General features: G+C 38.0%; 1 protein-coding gene across 1 annotated transcript in view; it reads right to left on the bottom strand.

Moving 5' to 3' along the window:
- LOC136881205 (ral GTPase-activating protein subunit beta) overlaps window positions 1-22925 on the bottom strand; it is a 179943-nt gene that overhangs the window by 73158 nt on the left and 83860 nt on the right. The window contains exons 14-16 of the mRNA XM_067153914.2: window positions 22465-22575; window positions 15274-15408; window positions 5724-5864 (exon numbers count right to left, since the gene is read on the bottom strand). Coding sequence (XP_067010015.2) covers window positions 5724-5864; window positions 15274-15408; window positions 22465-22575 — 387 coding nt within the window. The remainder of the gene's footprint in view (window positions 1-5723; window positions 5865-15273; window positions 15409-22464; window positions 22576-22925) is intronic.

Here is a 22925-nt window from a genome sequence, read left to right as displayed (position 1 = left end):
AAATATTGAAAGGAGAAAATTTTGATGTGAGTGCTTTTGAAAAGGAAGATATCACTTGCTTGAAGTATGAATCCTTAATTTCCATTGGTCTGAAAGGAAGTTTCTCAATGTTTCACGACGTACTGTCTGAAAATCGACGATCCTATACACATAAAAAACTGGAGATGACTACCGAGGTAAGGTTTCCGAATTCCAATTTCTGCATCTGTAGTGTGGTTAAGCCAAATATGATTTTAGTTATACTAATTGAAATTTCTTTCTCCAGGATGTGCATTGGGGTTCGCTGAATTCATTCTAGGTGGAAAAAATATTTCATTCTAAATTATGCAAGTACTTTCTTAACAAATACGGAATTCCTTTTTTTAATTATGTTGATCTAAAAATATATACGATAATGTCTGAAAGAAGTATTTCACTCATATATTTTTGCATTGTATGTTGAATACCAACAGAGTTTCGCATTTTTAAACATTATGTTCCTTCATTAAATATGTCATTAAAACTAAAATTATGAATGAATTTGGATCACATTTTACGTCCTTTTTGCCAAATTTAAGTCATTTTTTAAATACTTTAAAGTTTTTTATAGGTATTTTTTAGGTTTTCAACTTCCAAGTTGTTGTTGTTGTTGTTGTTGTTGTTGTTGTTGTTGTTGTTGTTGTTGTTGTTGTTGTTGTTGTTGTTGTTGTTGTTGTTGTTGTTGTTGTTGTTGTTGTTGTTGTTGTTGTTGTTGTTGTTGTTGTTGTTGTTGTTGTTGTTGTTGTTGTTGTTGTTGTTGTTGTTGTTGTTGTTGTACCCCTTCATATAAATTGAATACCTTCTCCTTGAAGGCTCTGGCAGTGTGATGCCATAAGTTTCATACGGATGCACCATGTTCACAGAATCCCAGAACATGAGCAAAGGTTTCAAACTTCGTGTGGCAACACTGGCAGATGTTGGTGCCCCGAAATCTGCCTTACAGCTTACATATTCACAGTTATTTTAACAGCTTCTTTCCATTCACTGCACGACGTTCTTGGACCTCTCTCTTTGCCAGGGGTGTGTTGCTTGAATAGGAGCACACCTTTCCCTTCATGATCCTTCTTACTCCAGTTCTCTAGCCTTAATTCTTGCCATACCTTGTGCGTATCTATTAGGTCACTCCAACCACAAATTACTCCACTTTCTGACACACTTAGCTAGGTAAGGGTAGATGAAATCACCTTGACGAGTTAAGGAATGCATGATTTGACTTCAGCAAAATCCTATATGAATTAATACATTGTAACTGGTAACAAACTAAAATATATTTCATGAATGAAGCTTATCGGTTTTATATATATAAGCACATAATTTACTAGTCCACTAAAAAAAAAAAAAAAAAAAAAAAAGCACTCTACCGGGGTTAGATTCAGGTTTTCCTCAAAGCATGTCTGCCTCTAAGAATTATAGTTCATGCAACTACTTGAGAAAGTTCCTTTCTCAATCCTGTAGCTCTTCATTTTATTTGTTCACTCAGAAACAATGGACACAACATTTATAGGCACTACTACATAATGAATATTTGAAAATGAAGAAGAACTATTCTAAACCCAACTCTATACTGCAAGACCAACAGTGGCTCAAAAACACTTTCTTTCATTCTACCATGCAGTTATATTCTTATCTCTGGGTTGAAAACAAGCAGGCTACATCAGAACTGAAGTGGCCTCTCCTTCTTCATACCACCTAGAAAGTCATCAGCAGATCACAAAACAGGAATGTTCCAATTACTGCACTTGCTCATGGAGCCTCAATCAGCATACCCTGATCAACAATTTCATGTAATACAACTTATCCAAACAGAATGTTGCCTAATATGGCTGCTACTATGCCTACTGGTGATGATGATTACTAAGGCAATGGTTTCACACCATGCTATTGGTTTAACTTTGCACTGATACATCAGAGGCTTTTGGCGACAGAAGAATACGAAAAGGCAAGGCTTGAAAAGGTAGCGGCCATGGCCTTAATTATGGCACAACCCTAGCATTTGCTTGGTATGAAAAAGGGAAACCACGGAAAACCATCTTCAGGGTTGATGACCTTGCTATTTGAACCCACCATTCCCAAAATGCAAGCTCTCAGCTCTACGACAATAACCGCACGGCCAACTCGCTCGGTCTCACACCATGGTTAGCTGTTTTAAGCCCTGTTGGTGGAAAAATTTTCACCATCAGAATGTTGGTTGGCAGGGTGTGAAGTTGTGGTATACCATTACCAATCACAAGATTACATTCCAGAAACCAGGGTTCAAAAATTCCAAATCTCTTCATAGTGCTCACATGAAGTGAGGACATACGATACTGTTGATGGCAATATGCCCTTTCCGATGGAGATGTTATGCCTTGAGCAGACCCCTACAGGAATAGGCTATGGGCCAGCACTGGGTTTCACCCTCTCTCTGCCTCACACACTACACGACATATAACACGCAATTGATAACTATTAAGTTTTTCAGTCTGCTGAAACTAATTTTGAACGAAGACTTATAAACTGCCTGAAAAATATCTTACAAGGCAAAACTTAGACACTACAGCACAGTGGTAAAGCCAGAGGGTCTCTATGCTTCAGAGAGCATGACAATGAATAAAAAGGGTGAGCTTCAAGATCTTGAAAAAAAAGAGGAGAATCTTAAGGAAAATTTTAGGACCACAGAAAAATGCTGATGGGGAGTGGAGGCATAGAAAAAATTATGACCTCTACAAATACACTGAAAAAATCACTGTCACTATGCGAAAGCGAAGGCTAAAATTCTATGGGCATCTAGAAAAAATGGATGAGAAACGGCTAACTAAGAAAATATTCAAGTACATCACTGGACTGAAAGCTTCGACGAAGTGGGTAGAAGAGGTAAAAAGAGATGCAGTAGAAAGTGGACTTACAATGGACATGATTCACAACAGGTAAGAATTTAGAAGCCAAGTGGACAGCATCAAAACATTCCAGGAGAAACCACCTAAATGTAGACCCAATCTGGTCATATCTGAGAAAGAAAGGAAGATCAGAAGCGCAAGGATGAAGAGGTTCTGGGAGGACAAGAAGAAGAAGAAGGAGAAGATAAAGCCTTAAGTTCAATGCGTCCATAGGTGGCCAAATTCGGAAAAAAGAAGAAGAAACTACCTGAAAAAACACAACATATGGTAACAGAATTATACCTGAAAAAGAAACAATTTATTTAAAATGGAATGACAGGTTTTGTTCTTGAAAGAACATCATCAGATTCTATCAAATCACACTCAAAAATATATGTACAGTATAAACCATTATAAACATTTTTTAAATTCTGTTTAAATCCTTAAAATGTCGAAATTTGAAACCTATTTTAATGAAGCTCCATAACTTATCTCAATGACAACTTTCTTCAATGTTTGACAGTCCCTGTGCGTCAACACACATGGCTGTGGCTTTCTTGTAGTTGTGTCTTTATGTTTCCATTTCACAATCACGTCCCCAGCAGTCGTATTGACAATGTGAGATGGGTGGAAATGGCCCTGACTGAATGCTCATTGATGTGGCAACCAATAGGCAATCCACATTTGAATTTTTATTTATTTTTTTTTTGCTAGGGGCTTTACGTCGCACCGACACAGATAGGTCTTATGGCGACGATGGGATAGGAAAGACCTAGGAGTTGAAGGAAGCGGCCGTGGCCTTAATTAAAGTACAGCCCCAGCATTTGCCTGGTGTGAAAAAGTCCATTTGAATTTATTAAGCTCCCTTGCTCCACCCATTTTACAGGTATCTTGCAGCGACATCCAAGCTCTAGTCTGCACGTAAAGAAGGGTGTCCAGGCAACTTTGATCGGATAGTGCATATATTGTCGCTTCTATGTCAAAATTGCGAATTTGACAATGCTCTTCCTATCCAGTGTTCTCCTTAGGACCTTTTTAATGGGCGCACTGCCCTTCCCTTTGTAGAGGCCACCCAGCTAATAAGTGTTAGTTACATAACATTAATGCATATTTGAGTCATTGGGTGTTCCAAATTAAAACATAAATACTGTAAAACGGTTTATTTAAATTACAAATTTTCATTATTGTCAGCACAATTGCATAAATTAGATTGGAGTTCCTTTAGGTTGACTATCACATAGTGTCATGTGGGAGCGCTGTCTGGAGTAGCGTGGAATCACACGCGAGAACTCGATTCCGCATGATGTTTCAAACCTGTATGGCATTCCACAGCAACCGATTGGTAAGTCCCGGTGTTACATGATTATGAACGAGCTGTAGAACACTAGAAGCTGAAATACTCTGTTATGTCTTGTTTGTGATAACACTAAAATAGTTCAATTATGCAGTTAATGTTTACTACCTGATATTATTGTTAATGCCCAGAGGGGAATAAATTGAAATTTTATTTTTTACCTAGTTTACCCCACCTGGTTATTCATTCCTCCCCCCCCCCCCCCCCGGCTGACGAAAATTTCTGGGGGGGAACACTGCTATCCATTATTTCCCTTAAGACTGGTCACATATGGTTATGTAATCCATCAGAACAATTTTCGTTGAGTTCATTTTCCTATGCTCGTGAGTAAAGGAAAATGAACCTTAAATACCTAGTACAGTAGGAGTGGGTAAATATGTCATGCAAACATACATTGCTGCAGTACGGTAGAGTACATTAGCATAGGAAAATGAAATCAACAAAGTTTGTTCTGATGGACTGCATTTCAATATGTGGATGGGAGGCGTGACCAGTCTTAAGGGAAATAATGGACAGGAAGAACATCGTCACATTCGCAGTTTTGGCAAAGGAGTGACGATATGTAATTGTTGGAACAACTATTGGGAAGGAAGTGGTCATGGATTTGCTGGAAGAACCTCTGCAGCTGGTAAACTATTTCAAACATGGCTAATGGTGGAATTAAAGCACTGGCCTCCCAAATTCATCTCTGTCTCTGTGACCTACCTAGGTCAGTGGTGTCAAAAGGAAACTGGTACATGAACTTATTAGGTCATATTGAGAAAGCACAGTAGATGCTGATTAGAAGTTATGTACAGAAGAAAAATGGCCAACTGAACACCAGTGTGATCTGACCCACAACCTTTCAATTTTGCTTTGAATGCTCTAACTTTTGAGCTATGGTGGCCTGGGTCATATTTGTTCTATTGGAAGGGATTTAAGCTACAAAATGACACTACTGTACACTGCACATTTGTCACCTGCTGTGGGCTGTAGTCTTCACGACCACACTGTACTTGAAAAATAAGTTTATTTCTCATTTTAAAAAAACCCTTGACAGTACTCTTCTTGGGGCTGCACACAATCTTTGCATGAACACAGATTTCTGTAGAGTACCTCCTACTTCACAACAACCAGGTCAACATAGTGACCAACATAACAAGTACTACTATGTTCCTAGAGCTGGCTCTGCTGTGAATCATGCAATTTATAGGTGTGTGCTCTCCAGGGGTCTCACTCTTGTTCAAGGGCTATGGAATATTTTGAACACGTTACTTTTGATCCATCATCATTCAATGCTGTGGGTTTCATCAAGATTCCTGTTAAGAACTCTGCAACTCTCTCTTGTGTAAAGCTGAAAACTTTTACAAGCAATTTAAAAAATTGTTCTTAAAGAGAAAAATTTAGCATCATGCATGTGACCACTGTTTTAAGATGCAAAACAATGTGATTATCAACTGTATTCATTGTCTTGATTATCATCTGTCATTCAATTTCAACTATAGTAAAGTCCAAACCTGTTTCTCTGATGTGCGTGCGTGCCAACCCAGCAAGAAGCTCCAATGCTGCCAGGGAAACGTTCAGATCGGTTTTCCATGAAGAGATAAGTCGATGGCACACAAGATATGTGGCTCTAACAAATAATGCATGGGCAGAGTCTGAAATATTCAATACAGTGTAAATATTGTACAATAACTATGGTTATTCATCCCAGTGTACAAACATTACGCTGATGAGCAATATTTCTTTCATTTAAAAATGTCAGTGTGAGCACAAAATACTAAAAGACCTTAAAAATCATATGGTTAAGCTTCCAAGATTCTATTGTGCTGGATGTTGGGTCTCCACCAATTTATCTGTAATTTCATAACACAATGCTTACTATTCTTGCTGTGTGGACCATTTATTGTCTGAACCTTTTAACACTGTTCCTGCATAATCATGCGATCAGCAGTCACCAAGCCAGAATATATGGAATACAGAGGAAAATTTGAAACATCCTTAACCCTTACAATGATATATTGTTGCTGTGTACTTTAGCGTAAAGTGCCAGCATCGATATATCATTATATGAACAGGGCACCCAACTACGTGCTTCTAGTGTGGTTATATGACAGCATCTTATGCGCCGTTCCCATAGAGGAAGGAATGTAGTTCCTAACTATGTTATCACTCATATCATTTCTGTGCAGCCGGGTGCTGATAGAGTAAGCGGTAGTGAAGATAACGAGTGTGAGTATTGTGATTACTTCTAAACTCCAGGGCATGTGTATGCGTGCGATAATTTTTGTGCTTACTTTCTTGGGCATTTGAACTGTAGAGAAAGTGGACTATTTCCTTTAAGAATCAAATTTTTGATCTCATTTTTCTTCCTTCTTTTAAAATTCTTATTTTTTTCATGTCAACAAGGAGGTTTGAAAAAAAAAAAAAGAAGAACCAGTTTTAATTGGTCTGGCATTCTAGCATGTTCTGAGAATCTGAGTCTGGCACTAAAGAGGGTTAAATTTTAGAAATGTTTCACTTAGTCTACAGTAGTTTCCAGTTCTCTCTTCATAATGGTGCACTTTAACTCCTGAATTACAATCCTATTCTAACATGTGAACAAAACTCATCTACGAGAGGTTGGCTGGTGAAACTCATTCCTAAACAGTGTGTTTTTGAAGAAGCCGAACTAGTAAGCACGCTCTTGCAAAGACAGCCAAAATGATCCAGACTCAACAAGTCCAACAACTGAATCCTCTGTGGATCAGTGGTAGTGTGTCAGCCTCCGGATCCCAAGATAGAGGGTTCAAACCCTGCAGAGGTAGTCGGATTTTTGAAGGGCGGAAAAAAGTCCATTCGACACTCCACATTGTAAAATGTCAGAATGTAAAAGATCTCTGGCGACCCATTTGGTGTTTATCCAACAAAATTCATTAAAAGTCAGCCATAGACACCCGAGAGAGATTCGGTTTACTCTGCTATCTAGTGGGCCTAGTGTAAAACAGAACGTTAAAATTGACGAGCAGAAAGACAGATGGCGTCAAATTGAAATTCTGCACATGGTAGCTGAGGCCATATGATTATCATTATTATTTTATTTATTAGCTGAGTCCAAGGAGCTCCTTTTAGTTTCTCCAATCCAAACTCAACTATTTTCCCTGAAATTTTTGCTACTCTTAAACAAATATATTTAACTCACTGACATAGTGCAAAATAGATTACTTAAACTGAAAATGAAACAACAACAAATTATAAATAAAATCTACTTGAGGAAGATAGGAACATGATAGATCAGTTGGGGAGAAAGAGGAGATGAGGACAATTTCCACATCTTCGTACACTCCCATCTCGAAGATGGGTTCTCTCATCATCAAACCCAACTCTTCTTCATCCACTCATTCTCAGCCCGTGATGAGCTTGCTTCTGCTCCCCAGCTTCATCAGGAGTGTGGGCATCAACAGTCATTGAGGGGCCGTCTTGACAAATCTTCAGTCCCACTGTGGGAAGTGTAGGATAACGTGAAAGCTGGATAAACACAGGTGGAAAAAAAAAAAAAAACAGGTGGTAATAGAGTAGGAACACAGGACAAGGCCTGCCATCTCATAAAACACAAATAGAACACTGATAAGGAGAAAACAGAGAACTGGAGTAAGTGAAGTGTTATCTGATCCTGTAATGATTAAGAGTGGAGTTCCTCAAGGCACTATTATTGGACCTTTATGTTTTCTTACTTATATAAATGATATGAGTAAAGAACTGCAATCACAGATAAGACTATTTGCAGATGATGTTATGCTATATAGAGTGGTAAATAAGATGCAGGATTGTCGGCGACTAAAAAAAAAAAAAGGCGACAATGTTGCGAGATGGTAAATGGGGTGAAAAGTCAGGTTGTAAAGTTTCAGAAAGAGAAACCCTATGTTGATGGAATAATAGTATCTTGGGGGGGTCACTGCAAATACCTAGGTGTTAATATAAAGAATGATCTTCATTAGGGTAATCACATTAACGAAGTTGTAAAGAAAGTATACAAAGATCTCTTTATATGGTTATGAGAGTATTTAGGGATTGCAGTATGGATGTAAAGGACAGGGCGTATAAGACTCTGGTTAACACTCCAATCAGAGTATTGTTCAAGTGTACGCGACACACACCAGGACTACTTGATATGAGAACTGGAAAAGATCCTAAGGAAAGCAGCCTATTTTGTTCTGGATGATTTCCAACAAAACAGTAGTGTTACAAAAATGTTGCAAACTTTGGGTTGAGAAGACTTTGGACGAGCTGCTTGAGTAAGCGGTGTGCCTCAAACTGTCAGAGGAGACATGGCATGGAATGACACTAGTAGATGAATAAGGTTAAGTGGAACTTTTGAAAGTATGAAAGATCGTAAAATGAAGATAAAGTTGGAATTAAAGGGGACAAATTGGGGCAAATATTTATTTACAGGATGAAGAATATGGGATTGGATTAATTTCTCAAGAAAAAAGGTTGATAAATTTCCAAGTTCTACAAAAAAAATTTAAGAGAAGGTAGGTAAACAACCGACAGTAAATCTTCCACCTGGGCGACAGTTCTAAATGCAGATCAATGGTTGATTAGACTATCTACAATGGTGGAAAAAAATATCCAAACACCATGAAATAAGGAATGTAGAAACGGAAATTTTGGCAATATATTTGTCGAGGTAACGTATTTAATTGATTAAAGGTACAAGATTACAGGTTAATATCCGCGCGAGAAAAGCCATCGCATATCTGCCATGCTGATCCATTAATAACCGGTGTAATCACCTGAGTGTTGAATGCAACCATGCAAACATATTGACACTCTGTAGAGCACATTCGGTTACAACAGCGGCATAAAGGCGTGCATTATCCTGTTGGCAAAAAAAAAAAAAAACACCTGGGAATGCTGTTCCTGAATGGCAGCACAACAGGTCGAATCACCATATGGATGCACACATCTGCAGTCAGGGTGCCTGGGATAACCACGAGTGTGCTCTTGCTGTCATTGGAAATTGCTTCCCAGACCAGAACTCCCGGTTTAGGTCCAGTGTGTCCACGCTGCAGACAGGTGGAATGCAGTCGCTCACCTGGCTTCTTTCTAACCAACACACGGCCATCACTGGCACCAAGGCAGAACCGGCTTTCATCGGAAAATACAACGAACCTCCACTCCATTCTCCCACGAGCTCTCCCTTGACACCACTGTCCCTTGACACCACTGAAGTCACAGAGAGTGGTAGTTTGGGGTAAGAGGTACGCACACCTCAGGGCATCTGCCTTGGAGCTGTCCTTCAAGTAACAGATTTCGAACATTTGTTGCATCACTGTGGTGCCAACTGGCACTCTGACGCAGTCCGCTCGCCACAGCTATATGCCAAATACGGCAGTCCTCACTCTCGGTGGTGCCACAGGGGCGTCCGGAGCCCGGTCTTCTTGCGAGAGTACCTTCTCGTGACCACTGCTGCCAGCACACATGCACAGTGGAGACATTCAAGTCGTCCTGCAAAAGCGCAGAAGGAAAATCCACCTTCACATAGCCCTATTATATGGCCTCATTCAACCACAGTGAGCTGTTGATACTAGCCTCTTCGTCATCGTAAAGGCATTCTTGGACCACTCACAGTCACTCCATCCAATCTCACAGGTAACTAATGCTCGTATTTAAAGCAAACCTGATGTGCATTGTCATGGGGCCACTACTAGCGCCACGCTAATGCGATTTGTGGGAAATTTGAATCAATGGTATCTTTCAGATGTATAAACACGCGTACCAACATTTGTTAATCTAGCACAACCTCTTCTTGATGTTTGGATATTTTTTCCTGCCAGTGTATATAAAGACAACAGTGTTTGAAGATGTGGAGATTATTCTTGTCCTTTGGTGTTTTCATGCTGGTCTTTGTCTCCTCCTATCCTACTTCATCTTCTGCACATACTGACCTGTCACTCTGTTTATCCTTTTCATCTTTTTGTTCCTTCTCATTATTTAAAATCCGAGTTAAGTTTGTACACCAAGGGATGAATACACAGAAAAAACAACAAACAAATTTACTATTCAAGTACCAAGCATATTAATAAAACTACAAAACTTTCTTCAAGACCAATATTTGATATTTACAAAGGGGTGCAACTATCATTACGGGAGTTAGAGTATAATTTCTGCATTTCTCATTACCTGAAGAGATATTAACTACAATTAATTGAAAAAGCCTGTGTTAAAAACTAGTTCATTCAGCTTAAAAATCATTTGTTATTCTACTGAAATATTAATACTGTAATGTTACAAAGTTAAATTTCTCAACAAAATAATGACATTCAAAACTATCAAATACTGGCTGTTAATTTCTTTTTTTTTAATGGAATTATAAAACTATGCATTTCTTTGAGCACTCTGCACTACCACTCTGATTATATCATTATTGGAAACTTTGCAAAAATAAAGAGGTGAGATTAGAAGAATACTATATTGCAAACTGTCTCCATCTGTAAACAAAAAATCATAATTCTGAATACAAGACGATTCCTTAGCAATATGCTTTCAGGATATCATGATAATTGAGCAGTACGCACCCGCACAGAAGTTACCTCCTTGAAATGTTTCCAATGGTCCAAAGAGGTAACAATGTTTGCTTGTATGTTGTGCCTTGCAACTTAGGTTTGTGCAAAAATTGAGAAGTTCGCCTGGGAGGTACTTGAACATCCAGTATACAGTCCAGAACTTGCACCGTCCATCTTTTGACTCTGGACTACTGAAAAAATTCCTAAGAGGTCGTTGCTTCAGTTTACGTGAAAAAGTAAAATGAGTTGTGTTAGGGAATGGAGTTCTACAAATGAGGCACATTCAACTTGGTGTCATAAAGGGAGAAATGTTTCGAGAGATATGTTGACTTATAGGTCAAACCTGTAGTTTTAATTTGTTCATAATGCTTTTGTTTTTCCCTGTTCATTAAATGTTTCGTAACAAATGATGAGTATTATTTTGATCTTTCCACTGTTTCATGGCATTGTGCCTTTCTGCATCTCACTCTCCATCTTATCCGATCTGCAGTGCCAGCAGCGACGGCTCACACGTCTTCTCACAAGCAGTCCATCCATCTATTTGTTGGCTGACCTAAGGGTCTTCATCTAAACAGACTGATCGTGAGGGCCCAGATTATTTACCCATATTATCACACAGTAGGAATATTTTCATGCTGATTTTTATTTTGGTATGCACAGGATTTGTACTCGCCTTTAATGACGTTTCAGAATGAGGATTTAGTGGGATAAATTTCAAAGCAATCTGGAATAAGAATAGGCACTTATCTTTGTTATAGTACAATTAGAGAGTATGGGGCTTTCAAACCTGTCATAGTAGAATGTACAGAGTGAAATAAGCCTTTATCTTATCCTCATTGATGTCAAACCACCTTCCACCATCCATCTCCATTGGCGTCGGACAACTGTTTCCTGGCACAAGAATTTGTGTGACATGATCTGCAAAGAGAGAGTCCGTACAATCTAAAAATACACAAAGCTCTGATGGAGGACGATCCTCATACTTATTCTGAAGCATTTTAGACACTTCACAGTTTCCAGCAAATTACTGGGGTTTTTTTGTGCCACTCGTATCCAGTCACCTTCATCCTTTCTTGGACATTTTTGTTTTGGCTGTGCTAAGTCAAATGTAATCTCGCTATCACTTTCAGATGATGGAGCTGTCAATTTCACTTAAATTATTATCATCATCATCACACATACTCTTCTCATTATCACATTCCACTAACAAAAACACTTTCAAGAGACAATGAACTGAAAAGGCATGCAAACTAAAGGAATAATAAAAAATAAAATAAAAAATTCTTCATCATCATCATCATCATCATCATCATCATTTTCCAATTCTAAGTTCCTGTACTAGTGCTTGCCATTTCTTCGTGTCTCCATACATCTTCCCACCTGAGACATCTCTCATCCACATCTGATTTCACTGCGTCTATCCCATTTCCTTGGTCTTCCCTATGGTGATCTTTTTCCTTGGACAGAAAGGTTGAAGTATTTTCTGGCAAGTCTCATAATGTGCCCAAACCACTGAAGTGTATGCTTCTTTATTACACTGTTAATATGGATCTCAATGTCAGCTACCCTCCTGTTTACTTCATTCCTGATTTTGTCCTTTTGAGTAGTTTGATTCATAGTTCTAATGAATCTCATTTTTGTTGCCTGAATTCTGCTGCAGACATTGTTTAGTAGAGTGCATGCCTATAAACCACATGCGACAACTGGTACGAAGTAGGTGTGGTACAGAGTAGGTTTCTGACTTGATTGTAAAAGCTTGATGCTTTCTATGTCCTGCTTATCCCAGTAAATTCTGGGGTCATTACAACCAACCAAGCTCATTTTGGTTTTGGCTGGAAGCCCTTCCTGATGACACATGGTTTCAGATGAAAATCACAACCCAGGATCGAGCGGGATTCGAAACTCAGCCTTCCGAGTCGGAAGACAGTAGCTAAGTCACTAAGCTAATCATGACTCCCATGCAAAATGAAGGAATATTGCTAATTCAAAACTTCAAGTAAAGCAAATAAAACTGGAAGAGTAATAACAAAAATAAGGGTAGGATAACCACATTCTTTAGCCATTCATAGAACATTAAAAATCAGGGTGCTTCAAGGGGTAGACAAACTACAAGCGGAAATTTAACAGCCTGTGCATGGCAGATCAGACCTGTCAACCAAGCTGAAAGCCCTGAAATATACAGTAGGCGTGCCCCCTCATCCGAGGTGAATGGGTTAAAAGGATTATCAAGTATTTGACCTGCATGTCTGCGGTAGTCACTGTTTAGTAGAGTACATGCCTCTAAACGACATGTGAGAATCTGTACGAAGTAGGTGTGGTATGTCTTTACTTAGACAAAGGTAACAATAAAACAGTTTGCAAATTTAGTATTTCCTCTAAAAATACCGATAACTTCACAGCTTTAAACAAAGCTGGAATTGACCTGATACACTGAGAGAATTAAACATTAAGAGTGCAGAAGTGGTGAGGCCTCTCTCAGTTAGTTGCCACTACATTAATGCTGCTTGTATTCAGTAAATATTACTCTAGAATTCAGGCAGTGAATATACAACAGTGAAAGGAACAAATATATCTTACAATAAGAGCAATATTGTTCAAAATTATGGTTATATTACAATACTTAAAAAGGCTCTAGCATCATATATTGGCAAATACACAGTTTGGTGGGAGGAAGTAGAATTAGTAGTGAGAGCAGAGCAAGTCTGCCTCGTTGCTTGAATGGTTAGCAAGGAGAAGCTGCATCTGGTCGATTCGTCTAGCTCGAGGAATGCGTGTTTGAATACACTTCTCTTCGAGTGCACACACCACATTACCAACCACTGCGCAATAGTGAATACATCCCTCCACATAGCGTGACCAGGTGTAGAACAGGGCCAAAACAGCCCCTGATGAGTAGGTAGATTCACCAGGACGTGTCAAACTTGCAAAACCTCATGGAATCACTTCTTACCAAATTGAGTCAGTTATCCAGGCCAGAAGTGGTGTTACCCAGTCCTTTTTGTTCCAGATGCTTACAAAGTACTCCTGCACTTTCAACATTTTCCTGACAATGAGACATTTATGAATCTAAATCATTTCCAGCAGGACTCCACTGCCTCATGACAACAACGTTTCTTCATAGATGGGACTGACTGTACTATGAATCATTGGCAGAGTAATGCTGCAACACATGGAGACTATTTTCAATGAAGCAAGGTACATTTTCTTAATTCCAAACTCAATAGCAGTGTGAAGTACGAAAATGGACGTTCATTTCCAAACAACTCTGTATTTTGTGAAGTTCATAAATGTTGCAGGAGACTATGGATGTTCTTACTGTTCCACAAAAATCATGAGATACATCTTTTATAAATATATAATTATTTGAAAGTGATTCAAATGTTAGATTCGAAAGTGATGCAACACAGCCAGCAGAAGACAACAAAGAGAAAAAGGATAGTTACAGCCTGATAATCCCTATTATCTTATTTACGATCACTCAAGAAACTTGAAGTTGTGGGACTTATGATCGAAGCCAAAGCCATGGTGATGTCTTGTTTGTTTACTTCTGCAATAGTAAAAGAATCAGCTAAGGTCAATCGTGCTGTTGCCTCCACAGCACTGAAGAGATCAATCAATATTAACATTTTTCCTCATGTTAATTAATTCAATCAGCTAAAACCACAAATCTTTCTTTTGATATTCATATATTTTCTGTTTCATTTCATTTCTTCAAAACTGCTGCAGAATATTAATTTACACCTTTGCAGTAACATTCTTTGTCCTTACAGTTATATAGACCTTCAGATACATCATGGGATTAAAGGCCACCTCCAAGTGGGAAGACGAGGTCGAGAAGGATGCTGAAGAAGTTGGAACTACACTGCAGATGATCCACAATAGAACAGAGTTCAGAAGAAGAGATGACAGTCTAAAATCATTTGAAGACAAACCATTTAACAGGAGAGCCAAACGGAGAGAAAAATGAGAAGCGAAAGAATGAAGATAATCTGGGAAGAGTAGACAAAAAAGGCCAAGACGACTTACTGTAAGTTCTATGAGGCCGATAGTTGGCCAAATTTGGAAACTAAAAATTAAATAAAAAACAAGTTTTCTTAAGACCTGTAGCATCTAGAATCTTTTGGAAACAATACTCAACAGGTATGACACTGTAGAATTATTTGTGCATAATTGTAATAAAATAGAATTCAAATGCCATGCTTTATGATACAAACCCTGCAAGATATTTTTAAGTCCTCTTTGTTCCTTTCACTGCCTGTTAAATGTAAAACAAATGAATTAATAAATTAATTGACGTGAAGTTCTTAAGAAAATATACATAGAGAAGCCAACTGATAAAGAAATGTAAATGCTGACTGGCATTAAAAGCTCTCTTTATGCATAAATTCAAAAACAACTGCTTAGATACCTCAAACAGTACATCACATCTATCCTCCCTTCTGTAGGTCTGACTGCCAGAGGGAGCTACGTATCAACTGCACACTTAAGACAAATACAAGGAACAGAAAAGAACATTTACTTTTGATAAGTCCCATGGGGTAGTCAAGGTACATGTTACCAAAGCTGGCAGGATCGGCTTCCTGTAACTCGGCCGCATCTTCTCCCAGGCTACGATAGTCACTTGGCAGACTTAGGGAACTAATTGTATCAGAAGCTAAAAGAAGTTGATTGGCAAACAAAACATACATCAACACAACATAAAAAAAAACAAGCAAACAAAATACTTCCACAGCATTTAACACAGCTTAACTACTAAAAACAAAACAAAACAAAAAAAAAAAAAAAAACAAAAAAAAAAAAAAAAAAGATGAACATAACTTGCACAGAGTTTTACTATCTTTAAGAGCTCATCAAACTACTTTTAATCTTGAAATATAAACCAAGATCCAACATATGGCTCTGAAAGTGGGTTAATTTGTTTACATTTGTCCCCAGTTTTCCACTATTATAGCAAAGAGGTAAGTGTAAATTTAACAAAATTAATTTATGAACACTACAAAGAATGACATTTGAAACAGTGTTCCCTTTAATTTCACGTACAGAAAGAACATAAAATCTTCCTGGATCCCCTCCCAAGGCTCAATTTTCATGTTTCCCCCCCCCCCCCCACAATTTTATCCCATCTGGGTGGCATGAAGGAGCATGCTGGTGCGGGGTAGTAGACAACTCTCCATTAACGCACTAACAAAACATAAAATGATAGTTCTAAAATGGTGACTGTATAACAGAACTATTTGTATTGTAACTATCACAAACAGGATACATTAAGGTGTGCTTATTGTCATTACAGCAATGAAAAACATTTGAAGTGCTTTCAATGATTGCCTCTAGCTTGACAGGTAGACCTGCATGTTATTAGTCTGTTCGTCAAGCCCCAGTTGTCTGCAACTCTTTCAAAATTGATGTGCGTTCAGTCTGGTCTCTCTAGTGACGTCAACATCAGGTTGTTCTGCTTCATGCAAATCCTCAAACAAGTTACCAAAACAGTGGGAAGATCTGCTTTCTCTTTCTTCAGAGCAGAAAATCTTCTTTCACATTCAGCTGTACTCATAGGTTGGCCAATCCAATAGCAGCTAGTGTTGCTAAATTTGGTAAGCAGTGTTAGCAAATTTCATCCTAATCTGATTTGGACTTAACTTACTGTAGGGCTGTCTGTGAAACAATGTTGATGCAACAGACCTTTGTAGTTTAGCATTTTCAGAAGTTATGACTGGTGGACTTCCACAGTTAGACTAGAAAGCAGAAAGCACATCAAAAAGCTCATTATGATCATGACTTTCTGCACTGTAAAGTCTTTAAAAGCCGGAAATAATAGGCATATCTGCATATCTTGCTCCTATGTTTGGTAATTGTGTTGATATATTTGTCATACATTGTAGTCTTAAATAGTGATGGGCAATGCTCTTGCTCGAGACTCTCGAGACTGACGTCGCAAATTTCAAGACTCTCGCAAGAATTCAGAACTAAGTATTTATTTATTTTCCACCTAGTCGATACAATGATTGCTTAAGGCAACTTAATGGTTAAAAGTGGTACATGTTTCGTATATTTTCAACATCTTCAGCCACATAACACTGTTTAGATGAAAAATACATAAATTGACAAAGTAATGCTTTAGAGGAAGTGTCCTTAAAATTAACATAAGGTTGTCAATCTTACTGTAGGGCTGTCTGTGAAACAATGTTGACGTAACATTATTGATGTAAATTAATAAAAAACACACAATGGCACATCTGGCTCCCTCTTCTGAAAGGTAGCTATAGATATAAGAGTAAACAAAATGGAAAGGATGTTTCATATGACAAAAAATATATACAATAAGAAATTTCCATCCTGCAATTTGAAATTAAGAGATTATCAAACAGTGGCCCAGCCAGAAATTTTATATGCAGCAGAAACACTTAAACTTACAGGAATTAGGGATCTTGAAAAATTAGAAAAAGTTGAAAGAAAAATTTTGAGATGAATACTGGGACCTATAAGAAACAACAATGCCGAATTTAGACTATCATCAAACAGAGAACTATATTTAAAAGTTGAAAAACTCACAACTGTAATGAGGAAAAGGAGACTCTAGTTTTTTGGACACATTTATAGAATGAATAACAATAGACTAACTAAACTAATCTTCAACTTATTGAACAGTTACAAATCCAAGCCAACATGGTTCACTGAAATTGAAAAGGATATGAAAAAACGCTGGAATTAAAACAGAACACGTTTCAGAGAAATAACACGAAAGGCAAGATTTCGGGAGAGAAAGAAATGAACAACTGGAAGAAAATGGACTCAAGTAAAAGGAACAACATTCTCAGAAAATGAAGGAAGTTTGAAAATGAAGAAAGTTAAATGCAAAGAAAAGTAACAAAAGTTGATTTATCGTACCTCAAAAGGGTTATTCGAAGAAGAAACACAATGTACTGAAAATGTGGACCCTCTAGAAACATTCTTCCAAAACGATATACCGCTTAGTCGAGCAGCTCATCTCCTTTCTCCAAAACCTTCCCAGCCCAAACTTTGCAACATTTTGGTAATGCTACTCTTTTGGCGCAAATCAGCCTGTGTTAATACATGTTTCTTCTAGACCTAAACTTACTGCATTGAGACAGAAGATCTGTCAAGTTGCCCTGCACTCTTGATGAGGCTGGAAAGCAGAAACAAGCTTGTAAAGAACTGGGACTGATAAAGAGAGCCTATCTACTTGAATCTGGCAGTGTATGAAGATGTGGAGACTGTCATGTCCTTTTGAGTTTTCATGTCCGTCTTTTGTCTCCTTTTCTATTTCTCCCTCTTCTAAACTGACCTGTCATTGTGTTCATCCTATTATGTGTTTCTTTCTACAACATGTGATCAGTAAATATGGTGAATGAATTACTGGCGTGCAGTGTAGTCGGTACTAGTGGCCCGTGATCATCATTCACGAAGTTGTGCACTTTGTGTGTATGTGTTGTGGTGCTGCAACACTGTTAAGGGTGAAATGGAGCAATGTATGAACGTGAAATTCTGCTTCAAACTTGGGAAAATGTACAAAGGAATATAACAACATGCTGCACTGGGTGTATGGTAACGGTGCTTTATCAAAACAGACAGGATGGAGGCTTGTGGAGACTTGATCGACATTGTGGACCTTACAAGTAATGAAAATCATTTTATTTTCCGTATTGAAAGAATCTCAATAATAATATAAGAGAATTTATTGGACTCCAACCTATTCAATACATTACAGGATGTTAACATTTTTAGTTAAACATCGTTAAAATGGAGACATGTTTCGCCCTCCATGTGGGGCATCATCAGTCATATCAAAGCACCTCAAAATTAAACCAGACGTCTGGTTGGAAATTATGAACATAATATGTAAGAAAGAATACATTAAAAAACACGTACAAAGTCCTATCCTAAGTGAAATAACAACAGACTAGTTACACATAGTAAAATACGCTAGTGGTTTCTTAATATTAAAATGAGGTCATCATATGCACAGTATAAAAATGAAAGTAATCAAAGTCTATATGATATTGAGTTCGATGGTAGTTCTACGTAGTATATACAAATGTTGGCAAAATAAAACACAAATTTATAATTCACTTAGGACAGGACTTTGCACGTGTTTTTTAATGTATTCTTTCTTACATATTATGTTCATAATTTCCAACCAGACGTCTGGTTTAATTTTGAGGTGCTTTGATATGACTGATGATGCCCCACATGGAGGGCGAAACATGTCTCCATTTTAACGATGTTTAACTAAAAATGTTAACATCCTGTAATGTATTGAATAGGTTGGAGTCCAATAAATTCTCTTATATTATTATTGTGGACCTTTTCTGAACATATCTTTACAGACAACGAATTGTAGTGACTGAAGTACGACCCAGAATCAAAGAGGCAAAACATGGAGTGGTTCCCGAAATCCAAAAATGCTAGGTGCGAGAAGTCGCAGATCAAGACAATGCTCATTACGGAGGGATCATTTCTAAAGAATACCTACCAGAAGGTGCAACACTGAATGCAACCACCTATGTGAACATCTTGGATCGCCTGCTGAGAGGATCAGACGTGAGTGCCCCCAGTATACCTCAAATGGATTCTGGTAGCTGCTGCAAGATTATGCATGCCCCTTGAGCAGCAGTTCCTGGCACATAAGGAGGTTGTTGTGCTCCATCACCCCATTAATACACCAAATCTGGCTCCTGTTGATTATTCACTTTTCCCTTACTAGAAGAAACACTGGAAAGGACAACGGTTTTAGGACAGTGCCAACATTCACCGCAATGTGAAGGGTGACCTCAAGTGGATCCCACAGGCTGCCTTCGCCCAAAGTGTGCAAGACCTCTACACGAGTTGTCAGAAGTGCACAACCGTGGGAGGTAATTATTTTGAAGGACAATAAGCTGTATTTGTGCATACATGTACAAATAAATCATGAAATAAATCATTCACTGTATTTACTGATCACAGGTAGTATATATGACTTGAGCAGATCATGTAATAGTTTCATATAAACTATTACATGACTTTTAAAATTTAATTTTTATACCAGGTATATATTATATATTTTAGTTATTGCAGAGAAACTTTTTCAATAACCACAGCTTAACCTGCGAGGATCAAAACTGACCAATGTAATCCTTACGAGGAAAGATCTTTTTTCCGTTTTTACTGTGGAGGAACTCAAGAAAAACTCACCACAAGTTGTAAAGGAAAGCTAACACAAACAGAACAATAAAAAGATCTCAACAGCGGTACAACATAAAAATAATACAGAACACTGCAACTCAAAATGCACCAAATATACAATATGTGATACAAGACATTTAGCAAGACAATACGTGGGCAGCAGCTTCGACAAAGTGGTATTCAAGCATGGTTGTACTGTGAAGCAACAATCAAACTTGAGACCCAAATCCATTACTGACACTGAATAAACTACAATCATAGGTAAAAGTAAAACTAAAACCTTTCATCATACTCAGAGTCAACAATCTGATACAGCCATATTGATCCTTTATAGTTTATAAAGAAGTTTCATGAACTAACTGATTTAATAAGTACCACAAACCCATGAAATACAAACTACGCTGCAATGCTGCTACTATTTTATACTGTGTGCTTATATAATTTCTATAAATTTTTGTATTTGCAATACCAAATCATACGCAGGCGACTTCAATATTTGCCTCTTTAAAACAGTAATGTGTCTCCAAAACTGTAAAAGTAGTTAATGGGATGTAAAACTAATAATATTATTATTATTATTAAAATGGTAATCATAAGATTGTTTACAAAATGTTAAAACTCTTGATATATTCATCACATTTTTATGAAAATGAAATATCAAAACTGTTGGAAAGAAATGAACCTTGTAATTTGACATGATCGCAGCTTCAAGTACTCAAGTTTTACATGGACTCTCAACCACAAGGATGGGACTATTCATTTCAAAAATACAACATGCATTTGCCAGGATTCAAACCCCGGCTGCCCTGGCAAGAAGACAGTCAGTGACAATGGCACTTGAACCTGGTTTGCGAATGCACGTTTCGTTCACAAATTTATAGGTAATTTGCTAGACGACCCTAATTTACTCCATTGTCACTTTCGTTAACGCAAATATAGATTTTTTAAAAAAATTGAAATTGTATCAGCTCAGAGAGATCTTATGGCAATGATGGGATAGGATTGGAAAGGAAGCGACCATGGCCTTAATGAATGTGCAGTCGCAGCATTTGTCTGTTGTCACCCTGCATGTTGTAATGACGTAGAGTATTTTGCTGTTCACAGCATGTTTGTGTTCTTAGTGCTGTCTATTTTGCCGCATATTTTACTTAGAACTGAGCTATGTAATGTTCTCTTTGGAAAGCTCAGTCATTTGCTTATCATAAGGAAAAACAGTAGAAGCTGTTTTACCCAGTAATAAATCATCCAGAAAGTTCTATTAACCAGAAAATCAATCAACTGTTTCATTTCAGTTCACTAAAGTACTACTTTCTCTTTTTTCCTTTTTCTTTTTTTTTTTACAATTTGTTTTCGTCACATTGACATAGATAGGTCTTATGGCAACGATGGGATAGGAAAGGGCTAGAAGTGGGAAGGAAGCAGCCGTGGCCTTCAATAAGATACAGCCCCAGCATTTCCCTGGTATGAAAATGGGAAACCACAGAAAACCATCTTCAGGGCTGCCGACAGTGGGGTTCGAATCCACTGTCTCCTGGATGCAAGCTCATAGCTGCGTGCCCCTAACCGCACGGCCAACTCGCCTGGTCTACAGGATTTCACCAACTGGCAGCACAAGTCTGAAAATCTATGCAATTCTACAAGTGACTTATATGGCACAGAGTAACTACTGTAAGTTAACTGTTGTTTCTCCCATTATATTTTTGTTTACAGTGTGTTCTATGTTTCTTTAATTGTCCAAACACTACTACCGTATCATAGGAGAAAGTAACAAAAGAAAAATTGACACACACATACACTTCAGCGGCACACATGGAAACCATAATAAATTAATGAATTAGTACGGCACTGGACCATCTACCATGACACATACACAAGCAGAATGACAAGTTTTTGAAATACTATTCAAGCACAAAATCAATCAAAACCATAACTGTACACTGTATTCAACAGAACAACTCAATGGTATTTTGTATGGACCAAAAGATAGTTGGTAGGAAGATTTCAAGACTTGCTATGGTATATGAAAATTAGATGTAACCGATGAAAATAAGAAGCAGTGACAGAATATGTTCAGAAGTTTGAGCAAATAGTGGAGAACAATTGAACATTACAACGCTGATAAAACAGGATTATTAGAGCATTATAATGTCTAGAAAATTGTGATAATGGCAATCCCTTCATCTTGATAATATCTTTTACAAATTTTCAGATAATGGATTACAAAATTTGGACTTTAGGAAAAATTATATGGAATTGGCCTAACTGCAGTACAGCCAGACCTTCTCATGGAGTATCACACGTTAGCAGCAGCACTGCTTGAAAGAAAACCCACACTGTACTACTGTTCACCTGGCCCAGGTTGAAAGTGAGGACTCCATTCACCAGATTATAAAGCACATGCAGTAACAGTTACAGCACACCATCACTTCATACACTGGGCGTAATGTATCTGGGTCTCCAGCTGACTGGCTGACGAGTATTATACAATACTGAAACATGCTGATGAATTGCAAAATGCTCTAGAACTTACCGGATGACAATAAGTTGGATGTGGTGTCGCTACAGGGTCCTATATCAGGCTGCGTGACCTGGTCCATTTCCTCTGCAGCAGCCGAGTCCTGGACACTCAGCAGAAGACCACCTGTCACAGAAATACACAAACACAAAGGACTGTAAAATTTTGCACTATTCTACAAATGAGATTTTCAACCATTAGTAAAGCAATTATATTTATTTACTGCATGGCAATGCCAGCCACATAGTCTAGAAGCAATTAGCCTGTCTCTGTCAGACAGACTATGACTGGTGGCCTGTGTGTTAGGAAATTTCCAAACTGGCATAAATAAAATATATATCATTCTGTGTTATGGCCAGTCTCTCTCTACGGTGCTGAACGCTGGCCTGCTACCACGGAAGTGGAGCTACAATTTGCTGTGAAGGAAATAAGGGTGGTACAGTAGACATCTGGTCAGACACTTCATCATGTGACGA

Source organism: Anabrus simplex, chromosome 9, assembly GCF_040414725.1.
Source record: "Anabrus simplex isolate iqAnaSimp1 chromosome 9, ASM4041472v1, whole genome shotgun sequence".
NCBI lineage: Eukaryota > Metazoa > Arthropoda > Insecta > Orthoptera > Tettigoniidae > Anabrus > Anabrus simplex.
The sequence above is the reverse complement of the archived record's forward strand: the minus strand, read 5'-3'. Positions and strand labels throughout refer to the sequence as shown.